Here is a 16,248-nt window from a genome sequence, read left to right on the forward strand (position 1 = left end):
TTTTTAAAAACCTCATGAAAATTCTTTAGCATTTCAGTGCAAATTTCTCCTAAAACACTCATTTTTTGGTATGCAATTTTGACTAATATACACATTTTTGCAAGCAATTTCTCCTAATATGATGCATTTTTGTATGTTATTTTCACTAATATATTCATTTTTGTACACACTTGCCCCTAATATATGCATTTTTGTAAGGGTATTTGGTTGGAGAACTGCATTGCAAAATTTGGATAAGTGCAAATTTTGAAGGATGGCTGTGTTTCGGTTCTCATATTGTTTTGGCAAGGGTGAATTTGAAAAAATTGGCTTTAAATGCAAACTGATCAAATTTCTCCCCCATCCCTAAGTATGACAAAGATGCATGATGAAAGGAAGGATTTGCCAGAGGGCCTCTGTTGCTGCTTCCAAGGAAGACGAAGGAATTGGAGCCTTTTGCCAGTGTTTGGGGAAATAGTGACAGAGGTACACAATGAAAGGATGACTCTGCCAAGGGGGGATGCCTACAAGGAGCATGAGGGAATTAGAGACCTTTGCTTGTGCCCTGACTGCTTAAAGGAGTCCCAGCATTGTTGGCCTTTCAGCAAATTACGTTCTACATTGTGAAGACCTTCTGCTTTCAAAAAAACCCCAGGGATGCAAAGTTGTTTTTTAATTTCCTGCCTTCCCCTGCCCAAATGAGATGCAAACTTTCAGATCACTACCTGGTGAGCAAACATCACCAAGTCATCAGTATATCGTATATCCTAATAGCGATCTCAATTATCAGAGCGCTAGTCCTTATGTAGACCAAATGGCTCCAGCCACAAAAAAAGAGGAGAGGTATCGAGATACAAAAACTATTTAGGGGAAAAAACCTTATTGGGAGGGGGGAACTGTGATGTTCCTATATTAATGTATATATGGTAAGTGTTAGTTGTTTAGAAGATACATGGTAAGTGGAGTGAAAGAGGGGGAGGGAATGGGCAGTAGAATGCGAGATGATTGGCTGAGTGTTTAAAATGGCTGAATGTATAAAAGGAAGAGTGAGAGTGGAATCTGGGGGGGAGAAGAGAACTGAGTGGGTTGCTTGGTGTGGTTTAGAGAGTTGTTTGCCAGGAGGGAGGTGGAGTTCGGATTAGTATTGAGTAAAACCATATGCTTATGTGCCTTAAGAAGAAATCTTGTTAATCTTGTTAGCTTTGTTATCTTTAATAAATACTTAATTTGGTTTACCAAAGGCCTGATCCTTGGCTGGGGTTTCACAGACCAGAAGGGAGGGTAAGGTAATGACCAAGGCTGAAGGGGAACTGTAACAAATGGTGGCAGCGGTGAAGAGAATAACAATACCAGTATTCAGAGTCTCTGGGAATACTAGTATTGGGACGTTACTGGTGGTTGCCTAGCAGGGGGATCTGTTGAGATCTGTGCTAGAGCGGGGAGAGAAACCATGAGAGAGCGGTCCGGACTGGTGGAGTCCCTGGTGGTGCCTAGTGACAGGCAGTAACCACGAGCAGGTAGGAACCTGACAGGGAGAGCCAGGGAAGGACGCATCACAGGAACTTCCCCCTTCCCAATACCAGCGCAATGAAGACTGATCATGCTCAGCGAGCACAGAATGTTGAATGACGGATGGTGGTGGTGGCGGAGGAAAGGGAAAACTGTGTGAGAGGGGGAATGGAATGGAGTATCCTGAACCCTCCACACTGCAACATTTTGTTGAAGGTCCCATTTGTCATTCTTAATCTCCTGAGGGCAGCCTCCCTTGTAAAGATTGTCTGATTTTTCAGATCCTGTTCATCAGCCTTTTCATTATTTGTTGAACTCCAGCTGTGATACTCACCAAATCAGGAGCAGAATCCTCAGTCTTGTGTGAGAAATGATTTGGCAGTGGGGGTGAAGGAAGGATATACAGTGTAAGCCTGCGCCTGGGAATAGAGACTAGCAGAAATGGGACGCAGACTGAGGTGCAAACCGCACTGCTTCTGCAAATATGCAGGACTAAAATGTGATGTGGCCTGGTGGTGGGAAACCAGAAGTGCAAAGGATATCCATGGTCTCTGGGCAAGAGTTCAGAAGGCAGGAGGTAGCTGCAAACAAGGATCCCCTTTGGCCGGAGGATTCTCTAGCCAAATTGACCAAATGTGGGCCAACTGTTACGAGAGATGTATGGTTGCAGCTTCCTGGCCGTCTCACTCCTTCACTGTCTTCAGCTTGCATGTGAAGCGGAGGAGTTCCGAGCATGATGACATTATCATGACGCGTCTTCTTTTACTAGACATGGGGGTTCTGCTCTGCTCTGGGGGGCAACCACGACCCTCGAAACAGCTAGTATGGCCTCCATAGGGAGAGAGAGAGGGACAGGAAGGGGTTGTGACCACGCAGCAAGTCTCCAGATTGTATCTCCCCAGTGACAACAACATATTGCTCTTGGAGTGCTAGGAACATGAGGATGCTTTGTTTTAAAATGCATAGCGGCCACAAGCTGCGATGATGGCTCTTAGCTTGGATGGCATTTTAAAAGGATTCAACAAATTCACGGCACAGACCTACCAGGAGATATTCACCATGCTGGCTGCATGGAACCTCTATGTACAGGGGCAGTATTCCTTGGCATCTGTGGAGACTGGTGGCTCCGATGTCAGTGGGGTAGTGAATCTGGGTTTGCACCTTGGACAGCTCCTTGGACGTTTGGACTAAAACCCAGCATGGAGTCACTGCCCCACAAACATCGGAGCCCCCAGTCTCCACTGATTGGCATACCAAAGGCTCGGGACAAACAACAGAGAGAAGGTCGTCACCTTCAAGGCCCACTTATGAGCTTCCCAGGGGCACTGACCTGGCTGCTGCAGCAAAGCTGGTCTTGAGAGACTTTTGGCAGGGGTCCATAAATACAGTTGTCAGATCCCCAGCAGCAACCAGAAATGTAATGAAGGGAAGCCCTCCAGAACATGCCGTCATAGGAGTAACCGTTTTTTTCTTAAAAGCTGACAGCAACACAGGGAGGCAGAGATTGCTTCTTTCAAAATGGCACCAGGCTGGATCTCATGCCGGTGTGCAACAGCAGCGTCAAGGTTGGGGGGAAAGCAGTTGCTGCAAACACTGCAAACTCTGCTTTTCCCCAGTTATCCCCCTCTTATCAAGCAATGGGTATAAAAGGAGCACACCTACTCTGCAGGTCCCAAGAAATCCAAGCCTCACTGGCTACTAGAAAAAGATGGTGGACTACCAAAGGCTCCTAAAATGCCTTGATCCCTGACCTGTGGTCCGATCAAGCAGCGCTGGTCATATGGGAGTCCCTGATGCTCCCAGGCGTGAAAATAAGCCTGACTGAAGAGCAACAACAAGGAAAGGCCACCAAATCCCCTGCAGCTAATTTACAATTGGCCAGGAGGCAGCATTAGGAACAGATGGACAAGTCTGTAGACTGAACTGCTTGGCTACTTCCAGGAGGTATTTCCCCATAACTTAATTTCCCTATAACTTCCAAGTAGCAATCAAATGCCCACCCTTGCACTCAAATGACATAGCTTTGGTCTCTTGGCTAGGCTTCCCCCACTCTGCTCCCCCACCCCCCAAATCAGGGCTTGGCTTGTTTTTTCTGCTTTGCAAAGCAGTGTTGACTTTTGCTCAACAATAGGTGGTTCTGTCATTTGTGCCCTTGGGCTACTCCGAAGGCAGCTTATGCTAAGGAACGGACTCTTACCACTTCAGCGGCCATCTTTATTGCCTCCTGAAGTCCATAGAGCTTTCCTGCCACAAGGTAAACCCCAGCTGTCCATATAACGCAGGCCTCGTGGACCCAGTGCTCTTGTGTATCTCCGGCAGGATCCGGAGGAGGGGACTCAGCTTTGCTGCACTCGTGCCTCCTGGGCTTTTCAGCGGCAGCTGCTGCTGCTGCTGCCGCCGCCACCTCCTCTCCCTCTGTCCTCTCATCGCAGCAGTAACAGCTTTGTAGTTTCCTAAACATCCCCCTCGAACTGGAGCGGAGAGCGCTCTGTTTCGCTGAGTCAGCGCCACTGTCCAACCTTGGCGGCTTCCCACCGAACGTACTCGTTCCACAATTATTATCTGTCGCTTTGAGCAGTCTTTCTGCCAGAGACGGCGAGGGAGGCTCCTCGCTCAGCCCCTCCACTTTGATCTTCTCTTTCAGCCTTGACTTCTTCTTTGGCAGGCAGTCCTCAGGATAGTACGGCCCACAGAGGTCCCCCTGGTCTTTGTAATTGGCTGGATTCCGGCACAGGCAGCAGACCAGGCAGGTGGTGGTGAGGGTCTTGGAGACCACTGGGCCGAGGTGCATTGTGGACGAAAGAGGTAGGATTGCCCGGGGCTGCAGGGAGGCGGTCCCAAAAAACCCAGCCTGGGCCGACAAAGACGAAGAGCGCTGTTCGTTGTGGAGTTTGGCCTCTTCGGCGGGGAAGTTGACAACAGTGCAGGTGGTGACAAACTCATCCTGCTTCTCCACCCGGACGTAAGGAGAGAAGGGTGGCGCTCGGCTGTCTACCCGCAGCCGCTTGCACGACACATACTTGAGCCGGATTTCGGGCTCGGCAGGGCTCAGCAGAGGCGTCTGCTGCTGGTGCCGCCTCTTGACCCTGCTCTTGCACCTTGAAGGCACGCTTTGGGCCTTCCTGCGGCTGAGGTGCTTCCTTTGTCTCTTGGTGTAGCCATTGTAGCTGGAATGGTTGGCTCGCTGCTTCTGTGCCCTGGTTTGGGCCTGGGCGCCTCTTCCTTCAGAGCTCTCGGTGTTGCTGAAGCCTTTGTCTTCAGCCTTTGCCTTCTTTCCCTCCCTTTGTCCCTCGTCAATGCTGCCTGCTGTTGTCGCCGCTGCCTTCTCCCTGGATGCAAAGAGCAGAGCAGTGCTCAGGTGAGGGCACTTCTCCAAGCTATTTTTGGCGGCTCGGAAGGCTGCGGCTTTCCCTTTTCTGTTCCTTTTCTTGGGCAGCAGGCCGGTGCTGCTCGCAGCCATGCCGTCACTGCTGTGCTGCAACGGCTCAGGAGATGAATAGGCCTCACCCTTGAAACAGTTGGAGGACAGTTTCTTACTGTTCATTAGTTTTCCTCTGAAGGATCTGTTGTTCGGGTTTCTGCATAATTGCTCGGCTGCTGGAGCGGCGGGAGCCTTTTGTGACACGGCCTGGTTTAATGGCCTAGCTTCCCCCACTGCTGGGGTTATGCTCGCATTCTTTGAGGCCTGCTCCCTCTCCGGTAGGGAAGGGCTGAGAGGATTGCTGTGGGAGGTGGCAGCAGGGGAGACAGGGAAGGAGACGGCTGCCGTGGCTGTTTTGCAGGCAAACTTTTTCATATTGGGAGAGGTGATCTTCTGGACGATTGCTTCCAGCTTCAGGCCCCTGCCTTTCCTCGGGGGAAGCACTTTTGTCTTCATCGCTCCCTGGAAGGCGGCCCGAGAGGTGATTTTTATGCAGACGTCGGGGTTTTCTTTCGCCTGAGGGGATTTGAGCACTGCTTCGCAGGAGTGCTTGGGAGACGGCTTCGCTTTTGCCTTTTTGGCCAACGGCATTCTCTTGAAGAGACCCGGGGAAGTTTCTGGCTTCTCGTCTTTCATGTTGCTGCTGCTATGATTGTTGCTCCTCAGAACCAAGTTTCGCTTCTTAGCAGGAACTGGCGGGATGAAGGCAGACTTCCTTTTCAGAGTGTGAAGCGGCTGCTCAGACATCTTGCTGCCCATTCCAGGCCTGGCTTTAGGGAGTGCCAATCTTTTCACCAGCTTGCTCTCCTTCTCAGACCTGCTTTGGGGACTGATCTTGAAGGAGACAGGCAAGTGGTTGTTTGGAAGAACCTTCTTGGGTGGTTTGCCATCCTTGAGCCCCACATCTATGGCACTTCTCTCTCTCCTCCGCTTTGTGTGGAAGACCTCCTGGGTCCGGGTCCTGGAGCGAAGGATCATGGACTGTTGATCTTTCATGTCTGTTTCGATGGCATCGGCTTCTTTGGCCTTATGACTGGTAGACTCCTCATTCTCTCCCAAATTTGAAGCCGGCGGAGGAGCCGGATTGCTGGGCTTTGGAGGTTTACCATTAGCCTTCCTGGCTTTGAAAGCAGCTCTCTGTTTCAAGGCACAAGCTGATTTCTTGCCTGACTTCTCTTGAGGGCTTGAGGCCTTTGCGCCTTCCAGAGGATCTGGCATCCTGGGTTCAGTCAATGCCGTCAATGAACGGGTACACATCCTAGCTGGCAAGCCTTCAGCTGGAAACCTGGGAGTCTGGCCGTGGGCATCCTTACTTGGCATTTCAATCAGATTGTTTGGTCCCGGGCATGTGCCGGTCACCATGCCAGCTGCCTGGTTCCCTGTACATGGGCTCGATATGGGTTGGACAAGTTCTTCTCCTCCCGACAGCGTGCAGTGGACCTTCTTACTACGAAGACTTTTGCCCCTAGAGGTTGGTTCCGGTATTATCGGCACCTTTTCCAGTGAGGCTTGATTCTTCACCAGCAAAGCAGGCGCCAACTCTGCCTTGTCTGGGAGGGAGCTTTCACCTCCTGCTGCCTCCTCCTCAGGCTTCAAGTGATGCAGAGAAGATTCAAACCAACTTTTCACTTTTGTCTCTGTGCCGACCGCTGGGCCTAAGAGGATAACAGACTGATCGGACAAGTGGGAAGGAGTCGTGTTCGCTTTCTCTGCCGCGTTTGCCATTTCTTCTGCTGAACCTGGTGTGTCTTGGAGGGAGAGGGCTGGGGCATTCTCTGCTGGAGTAAATGCGTCGTAGGTCAAAGCTTTTTGCTCAGAACCAGCTAGTTCACACAAAGAGGAATATTCTTCAGGTTCCAAATCGGATTCTTTAAGGTCTGGAGAGGACATCATTGGGAGTTCGCTTAAGTCTCCTCCAGAACAGGAGTTCCTAGTGGTGTCCTCCAGCCATCTTTCACTGTCTGCTCTGGTGGCCTCTTCATAAGTCAAATTTTCTCCCTTATTTTCCAAGCGCTGCTGAGTGAAGGCCTCTATTTGCTCGGGCACAGCTGGCTGATCAGTGTCACAGAGACTCAAGCAGCAGGCATTTTTTTTCTCCTCGGACGTCTCACTCAGTTTGCTAGAGAACAAGCTCTTGGAAAGGTCTGACGCTTGAAGGCTCGACCCGAGTTCTTTCCATGTGTCGCTGAGGTTTTCGTCTGGCCAGTCAAAATTCTCCATGGCGCTTTCAGAACCCACTGAATTGCCTGTGGCATTTGAATAGCAGCTGAAACTTGTGGTCTCGGAGCTGGAGGTGGCAGCCGAGATATTGGGTTTGGAGTTGTAGCCCACGGAGCTGGTTGTTTTTAGGGAATTCTTTGTCTCTGCTGTTGTAAACACCACCTGGGAGTTGTCGTACACCTCCTCAGTGAAATTCTTCCCATTATTTCCCCCCAAAGCTTTGTCTAACTTCAAGGGTTCGGCAAGGGTATTTGAGTCCCCCTGATTGGACCATGGGCTTTTGACTACAGAGTCCAGGCAGGTTCTGTGATTCTCCAAGTGGAAAGGGGGTTTGTCGGGGTCTTTGTTTGGAGCATGGGAACTGGCCCAGCCTTTGTCGGCTTTCTCATTGATAGCATCTTGCAAACCAATGATTTCAGAGGCAAGCTCCTCGTGAGACAGAGCGCTGAGGAGCAGTCTCGGGCAATCCCTCTCGTTGGCCACAAACTTGGTAAAGGTCTCCAGCGGCAGGCTGGCGTGGATGCTTTGGAAGGAATCGTCTGACTTGGTGGACATGTCATCGGGAGAAGTCACCGAGCATGTGGACACTGACTCGGGCTTCGCCTTGGAGTTGCTATTGACACGGGCTGGGCTGCGGCTCTGATTACAGTAGAGGAAGCCCCTTTCCAGTTGCTCTTCAGATCCACTCAGGTAATCAGTATCCTGGGTTTCAGCATGGACTGATTGCGGAGTGCTAAGGGGGTCTGAAAGGGGAGTCCCTGCTTGCTCAGCAGGGTAATTGTTACCTTCAGGGCTGCAGTGCTGACCTTTGAGCTGCTCTGGTGTCCTTGGTGAACTTTTGATGCCTTTTTTCTGGGGCATTCCTGTGGATTTGGAAAGGAGAAGCTGCTGGACGGTGTTGGAAATGTTTTCGACCTGAGAGGTGAGCGCTGTGAGGCTCTGGAGACTCAGATCGGACAAGAGGTTCTCTGGGATTTTCTCCTTCGGCAAGTTCTTGCAGTTGCCAGACGGCTGAGCATCTGGGCTTGACCCATCAGTCGGTGAAGGGTTCAACAAAGGCATAAAATGGCTGTGGTCAGCAAGGCTTGCTGGGAATGTTCCTGTGCTCAAAGACTGCTGGCTGTATTGGAAATTCTCCAAGTTAGGCATCAGTGGGGAAGGAGTAGAACTATAGGACGGGGACCTGCCGACAGAGCGAGCCGGAGAATGACTGGAACTGGGGCTAAATGTTTGGTAATACTGGTCCGGTGTCCTCACTGGAGCATCAGCTTGACAGTAGCTCTGTCCCGGCTGGTTGTAATGCTGATATTTTGCTAGATTTTGATAGTGAAGGGCCTCTTGGGAATGATGTCTCCCTTGCATGGATTGTTGTTGCGGCTGCTGCTGCTGCTGCTGTTGTTGGTCGTAGCTGATTCGGTTAGGCTGATAGCTGTGTAGGCTCTGGACCCGTTGCGCAGAGGGCAGGTTAGCGGCATTTCCGAGAGTCCTTTCATGCTGTGGTGGTGCTGAGGGAGCGCTACAGCTTTTGTAGGAATGAGCAGCTTGGCTCCCACTTTGAACCGTGTATGTTGAGGAGCCCTGGAAAGACTGGGAATGCTGGGTAAAGTGGGCGCCCTGCGGAAACGACATGGGGGAAGCCACGTCATTCTGGATTTTCTGCCTTGGGAGCTTGGGATATGTCAAGGTAGAGTGCTGCTGCTGCTGGAGGTGCAGAGAGTGAGTTCGGAATGGGAGCTGGGGGGCCTGCTCATGGTACGGTCTGCTGCCCGAGGGAGTGGCTGTCTTTTTCATCAAATTTTCCTCATATTTAGCCACTCCTCCTGGTAAGGCCTGTGGGGGTTGCTGCTGTGGCGACCCCCAGGCCTGCAGGCCTTCCTCTCCAGAATAACGGGCCGGATAGGGGCTATTCTCTTGGACGGTATAATTAGGAAAGGACGTCGGCCTGCCCGGGAGCTGCTGGCTGCGTAGTTGCTTATTCCCCCGGTTATATTTCTCCACGGTGCTATTTTCTCCGTAGCCTTGGTAAGGCAAAGGCTGCTGCTGCTGCTGCTGCTGGCTGTAGTACTCTTTTGCCACCAGCCTCTGACGATCGCAGTGCGGCCCAGCCTGGCTTTGATGCCTGTAATTCTCCAGGCGTGATGAATCTTGCGAAGAAGCCGGCTGGTAGTTCTGCTGGTTGCCATGGAAACCACACCTTTCCCGAAAGGACTGCATGGCCGGGCCTTGTTATCTGCGGAGGAGAAGAGAGACAAGGGGATGCAAATGAATGGATTTTCTTCCCTTGCTACCTTTTCACCTTGTATCTCTCCCGCCCCCCCCCGCCCCGGTCGGTTCTGCTTTAAAAACAAATAAACAAACACAGGAGGTGAAGGCTTTCAGAAGAAGAAGAAGAAGAGGAAAGAACACTAAAAAAGAAAAGAGTGGCTGTTGTTTCACTGATGTAAAAATAATAATCAGGCTGTACGTGATGTTAGAAGGAATGGAGAGGGAACCGGACGTCTCCTATTTCTCTCATGAACTACTTCCCTAGCTTCCCCCCCCCCCCAGTCCACATCAACAAACAACTGGGGAGCAATTTTGGCAAAATGTAGAGAAATCAGCCTGTAGGGAATGATGGGGGGGGTGTCACTATATCGCTGATGAATTTTTATGAAGGGTTATTTTTTTTAAATCACTCATTGCTGCGGAAATGTGGAGAACTGAATTTAAGATGAGAAAAATGAGAAGCTGGGAAAAACCTGAATTGACAGATTCACCCATCCCTAGCCCGAGTATCTGGAGTTTTGTATCCCTGCCCCCAAACCTATTACCCTTAAGGATGACTTAGTTGAGAGATTATCTCGTTTTGAGATTTCTGGCTCCTATAATCCGGGCACAATGCATAGGATCTTCCCTGTTTGGCATTTGATCTTCCAATTTCTCAGGCTCTGGCCTAGATGCTCCTCAACCCCCCCCATCTCTCCCCACCCCCACCCCATCTACCAAGCGCCACACTCTGCACTTGGTGCAGCGCCATCTAGAAGCCGTCTGCTCTTTACAGCAGACGTCTATTAGGAGAGCGGCAGTGATAAAATTGTCCGGGGTTTTGCAGCCCTCTGTTGCGCCAGGGAACAGAGACAGCACCTGCTATTGTGTTTTCAGCTGGGGCTATTGACAGTGCGCAGGTTTTGCACTGAGGATTGCTGGGATATGGATGGGGCCTTATAGCATTGCTTGGCTGAGAAGTGATATGTTGCTCTCCATTGCAGACAACTCTACGACTCTAAAATGGACTGCCTTCAAGTTGATTCCGACTTATGGCAACCCTGTGAATAGGGTTTTCATGGTAAGCGGTATTCAGAGAGGGTTTACCATTTCCTTCCTCTGAGGCTGAGAGGCAGTGACTGGCCCAAGGTCACCCAGTGAGCTTTATGGCTGTGTGGGGATTTGAACTCTGGTCTCCCAGGTTGTAGTCCAGCACTCTAACCACTACGCCACACTGGCTCTCCTACGAATCTAAGAGGAGTTTAAACTCTTGATTATTCGGCTCCCTTAACAATGTCTGTCCCTCCTGCCCGCAAGTTGATGTTAGAAGTCAACTAGCAGCCTATATTTAATACCCTTCCCTTGGTTTGTGGCTCATTTCTCCCTCCCCTGTGTTCCAAAGTGATCTGCCGGCAGCAGCTTCCATACGGTGCCCCAGACAACGATGCGCGCAGGGATTCTGTTAATGCCTGATTGTTTGAGCATGTGCAAATGGATTGCCTCCTCCCATACAAATCTGTCAGCTCCCTAAGGTCTTCAGTGAAAGGCCTGCTCCGGGTCCCCACACTTTCAGACTGCAGGCCTGTAGCCGACCTAAAAGTTCAGGGAGTGGGGAGACCAAAAAAAGTAGGGAGGAATAAAATTTCTGTAATAAATGTAATTATTTATTTTTGGGGGGGGAAAAATTAGGGACGGTAGAAAAAAATTAGGGGGTCAGGGGGTAGGGTGGGACGGATGCACACCGAACACATCCTTTCCAACCTTTGCACCCTGGCTTTTGACCTCTCTTCCCTGGGGGGGTTGCCCTGACTCCTGTGTTTTGGCTTTCTGACACTGGGCGGTTTTTTTTCTTTTGGCGGGTGGGGTGGGGGAATTAGAGAGTTGGTCTATTCTGCTACGGCCATCGCTCTGGTCTTGTTCCCCCTTCCACTCCACTCCACTGATATTCTGGCATGATTGTTTTCAAGTATTTTAACTCTTTTCTATGAGCCACTTTGGACGTTTGCCTCTGAAAAGCAGGGCATGAATGCTTAAAAATAAACGAATAAAATGTTTCAGGGAGAGCTCCCATACACATGTGCACAGCTGGCACCAGGATCCCTCACTGATGGGCCAAAGACCATAATGGTGTTTCCACCATCTTCCTCAGTAACGTCTGAGAGCATGCTTTTCCTGGCACCCCGGACAGGAAAAAAGAAGCATAGCTGACTAGATTGGAATCCGAGCACTCAGTTGCTTGCCTTGCTAAGACTGTAGGCTGGTGCTAGCAACAGCCTTTCGCCGCAAAAGATGTGTCCACACATATGCACACATTTGCCTGACGGGCAAGTATGTAGTTCTGCCCCCATGTGGTGGAACAGATGGGCATCAGCCAATTGCACAGACATGCTTTACTGCATGTGCTCTCAATGACTGCAGCTGTAGAAGTGCGTACTCACAGCAAGCACGCACTCACAGATTTGTATGGCTGCTTTCCAGGGCTTGTGGGCCACACATGGCCTCACTGATGTTAACACAGCGTAACAGTGTATGTTTGTCCCCACACACGTACATTTGCCACTGCAAAAGAACTGCTGCCTACTCCCATAGAGAAAAGTTAGCTCTTGTCTCCTCAGAAAAGGCTGTTACCCCTGTTCCTTGCACGCAGGAACATACCATTGGTCCTTCTAGGTTAGTGTTGTCAACACTGACTGGCAGCAGCTATCCAGGGTAATCACACAGAGGGCATTCCCATCTCCAGCCCAAACACTGAACCTGGGACCTTTAGTATGCAAAGCATGTGATCTGCCACCAAATTACTTGTGGTCCTTCCCCAAAGGGTGTTGGTTGGGTTTTTTTTTTGTAGGGTGGGTGGGTTTGCTGCCAGTGGCATATTGCTAAAGGCCAGGAAGGTTGCAAAACTTGGCCATGGGTCTCGAAGAAGGCCACCTGCACTTTTTATCTGCCTGGCTTCTGTATATCTGCCCAAATGACATTGCTGCCTTTATTAGCTTCAGACTGCTTGCCTTTTCCTGCTGAGTGTCCGATGGCCATCATTTAGTATTTCCACAGCCTCGTGCATGCTTACTTGCTTATTTATTTATTTGCAACAGCGAGAAAGGAAGAAAACACAAACAACCTAGAGCAGAGAGTGCTGTGGCACCTTACAGAATAACAAGTTTATTATGCCATCAGCTTCCTGATGATGCGGGCTCTGCCGCAATAAATCTGTTAGCCTCTTAAGGAGTCAGAGTGCTCCCTGGGTTGTTTTTGCAACGACAGTCTTAAAACAAGGCAGTCTCTCCGGAGTTATCCTTATAGCAGCACCAAAAGTGGCATGGATAATCGAAGCCTTCCCTTACACCCACCCCCACACTCCCATCCATCTCTCAGTACTCAGCCCCCTCCATGGAGCTGCTAATGCGTCTCAACGTGGCTCCTCTTGCCTTATAGCTGGATTTCCCAAAGCACACCAGCAGCTGGAATGTCGCTCAGACACATATCTCCCTGAAAAGACAGTTCAATTAAAACACAGCAAAAACCTCCCGGCTCCAGCAACCTGGCACAGAAATCGCAGGGACCCTTCCTCCTCACTCAGTCCTTCTCCTGCCCCCCCCCTCAGGCACACTCCCCAACCTGCCAGGCTCTTCCCCTACCCAAATCGGGAGGGAGGAGAGGAGGAAGAGGAAAAGGATGTGTATGAAAGAGAGACTCAAGGAACAAAGGCTCAGGAATCAAAGGCAGAGAGAGCGCCTCTTGGCTTGGAGGGCCAACAGCTGCGCACAAGGTTAGTGGCTTGAGCAGGCAGCTCAGCCTGAGGAAAGGACGTCGCGGGGCTCGCTTTCAAGAGCCTTGCGCCTCACCACTCCTCTTTCAGTGATTGATTACGACAGTTTGTTTTTTCGAAGCGTCAGGCCAACGGCGGCTGGTGCCCGTAGAAGGAGCGAAGGAAGGGATGAAGGGGGCTGAGTAGAAGGGGCGGAGGTGGGGAGGGATCCGGTTTGCCAACGGGAACTGAGCATCCCGCTGAAGCTGCTTCATTGTAGCCATCACCCTGGGTTTTTGGAGGGAAGTGTGCTCCTTCTCTCCCTCTCTCATTCATAAACATATTCAGAAGGCAAAGTGATGTGGGGGCCAGAAGACAACTGGTTGTGTGTGTTTTTGGTTATGCCTCGATAACAGCATGTTAAAAACAGCATTCAAAACGCTGATGTGAATGACAGACCTACCCTTATGACAACCCTGTAGGGTCCATTTTTGCCCATGGTGCTTCTGAGAGATACAACAACATCTTTATTTGCGGTCAAAGACCCGGAACAGAACATAAAATACAAGAAGAAAATAATAAAAATAGTAAAATAAATATTAAAAGACAAATAAGTATAAAAGACTAAACAGTCTATAGCTGACAGATAGGACATCAGGGCACAAAGTTAGCGCGTTTGAGTTGAGCTACATGGATAAATTTGGCCACTGCTTCTGAGAGATAATCAGTGGTAGGCCAAACTCCCTCCACCCCCAACATGTTTCTAATTGGGCTTAGAAACTCAAATCACTTTTCCCCAAACCCAGGAAAGACCTTGGTTTACTCTGAGCCCAATTGCAAGTTAAACCTGAGCCCATCACGTCCCCTGATGATGTCACTGAGGTGTGGCAAGATCCAGTCCCTCCTCCCCAGGCTCCCATGATGCATTTCCAAGTCTCCTTCGTACCATAAACTCCATTTTCACTCTCACCTCCAAACCTCTTCTCTCCTTCCCTCCCACCTACCCATCCAAATCTTCTCCCACTCGCTCATCTGGCTTCAGGTGCTAACGATGGCTGCCAGAAATGGGAGGTCTCACCTTCTCCAGCTCTCGGGAATTATAATTTCCCCAAGGGCTACTGCAGATGCCAGAAGCTCTTGGGAAAATGATGCTTCTCAAGTCTGCTTGCACCACATACATTCGCCACATAAAAGGAGGGAAAGAGACCTCCTGCTGTTGAAGCCAGCAGCCAGGTAAATAGGTGGGATTCTCAAGGCTCAAGAGGATTATGCATGGATTGGTTTTGAGGGCCCATTAGGTAGGAGAAAGTCAAATCCTTCTCCGGCTTAGATTACAATCTGAGCTGGGAAAGAATTATGGGGTTGTAACACTTCCATGTATATTTGAAACAGGCATTATGAACCCCCCAAAGCCACAAAACAAGAGTCTTGATGACATCATGAGAGATGATGACTTGCTTAATGAGTCCACAGATGAGGTTAGATTTGAACTCACGACTTAAAGGCTCCTATACTTAGCTATTGCAACACAACAGATCTGCTTACACTAGCATTCTTTGTCTTTTTCCTACTCAGGACTCACCTTCAGTCCCAAACCTGCAATCCTAGGACTTGCTTTTAAGCTACACTGTATTGAGCTTTTGGCAGGAAAGCCTCCCACACCGATTGGCTGAGTTGGTGCCATGTTATAGAAAGTCATTCATGAACATTCCAGCTACTTAGGGAACAAAGCTCTCAAGAGAGTATTCACAGTTCAGTTTCTATGAGGGAAAGGGCAGTTGCCCATTTGGCTGGGGTTTAAAGCTCACATAGGTCCTAGGGACAGGAATAGATTTGTGGGGCAAGCTGAGCACTGAAAAGTGGTTCCAGGAGGCAGGGACACACTGATGCAAGGCAGCTGAATAAAAAGAAGGCTCAGACAAGATGCAGGGATGGGAGGAAGAGGAAGGAAGGAGTTTGGAGGGCGAGGACCATGAAGTCAAGGGGGTGCAGAGTTGCTAAGGCTGTATTCTGATAAGGCTGCTATACTTTTGGAGTTATGTAGAAGGAGGATTCCATTAGTTTCTGCTTCTGTGGTCCCTGCAACATCATGACCTTGCAACCCTAAGGAGTTGTCAAGGAGCACTAAGAGGAGTGCATGGGGGGAAGTAGAGGCTGAGTTTCACATATTGATTGAAGACAACCAGCCCATCCTGGAGCTGCCATTTTAATTTCCCAGAATGCCTAACATGTTACTCAAGGGCATTCTGGGGAAATTAAAATGGCGGCCCAGAGACCCAGCAGGGCAAGCATCTGTGCTGGTGGGCCCTTCTGTGGCCTTCTAGGGCCCTGGCAGCTGCCCTAGGATACCAGGTGCTGGTGCTAGGCCTGTTACCAATTTGCCAACATTCGAGTAAATTAACTGAGCTGTGAATCTGGAGCCCATTGACAGAGAAATGGTTCAGCCAGATTCTCTGTGGACCTGGAACCAGTCTACCTGAGACACAATCTTGCCAAAGCTGGAGTTGATGCGGTGAGCCATAGTCTGTTCCATGTACTGTGGTGCAGAGGAACATTCTGAAATCTAGGGCCCCTCCAAACTGGGATTTTACTGTGGGTGTACTCTGCAACATATCCTTGACACGATAATCGTGCATGAGTGGTGGATTTATTCTGCTTTAGTTTGTTCTCCGTTGCTTCCCAAATGTTACCACATTGTTGCTGTCTGGAGGAGCTACTGCGCAACCGAAGCAGAACAAATAAACCAGAACATTTGTGGTATAAAAAGTTATAGGCTTTCAGCAGGAAGTTACAGGATATGCACTGATTGGGAATGATGCAGTGTAACTGCCCTAAAACATTTGCAGGCGCAAACAGTACTGACATATTGGGGATTGCATATGATCACCCTGACAGCATTAGGAGCACAAATCATCATGAATGCACAATAAATGGATGTCTGGAAGGCCCCGCTTGTTTCATTATATTGGCCTCATCACACATCATGATAAGTCAAGGTTGCTGGCTTATCGTGCTTTATCAGGAAACCACAGTTTACGGTCGGCTTGCAACCTGGCTTATCGTGATGCGTGAACACAGCCGTTGCCTTGCTGGCACTGGTATTCTGGAGTCTGAGAAGGCACAAAGAAAT

At 49.8% G+C, this 16,248-nt stretch overlaps 1 protein-coding gene across 6 annotated transcripts in view; it reads right to left on the reverse strand.

Annotated features, from left to right (window-relative positions):
* RAI1 (retinoic acid induced 1) overlaps positions 1–16,248 on the reverse strand; it is a 240,349-nt gene that overhangs the window by 17,712 nt on the left and 206,389 nt on the right. For all 6 annotated transcript variants that reach the window (XM_061600180.1, XM_061600177.1, XM_061600178.1 and 3 more), the window contains one exon: positions 3,686–9,359. In XM_061600180.1, coding sequence (XP_061456164.1) covers positions 3,686–9,343 — 5,658 coding nt within the window. In that variant the 5' untranslated portion in view covers positions 9,344–9,359. The remainder of the gene's footprint in view (positions 1–3,685; positions 9,360–16,248) is intronic.

Source organism: Rhineura floridana, chromosome 17 (genome assembly GCF_030035675.1).
Source record: "Rhineura floridana isolate rRhiFlo1 chromosome 17, rRhiFlo1.hap2, whole genome shotgun sequence".
NCBI classification, from domain to species: domain Eukaryota; kingdom Metazoa; phylum Chordata; class Lepidosauria; order Squamata; family Rhineuridae; genus Rhineura; species Rhineura floridana.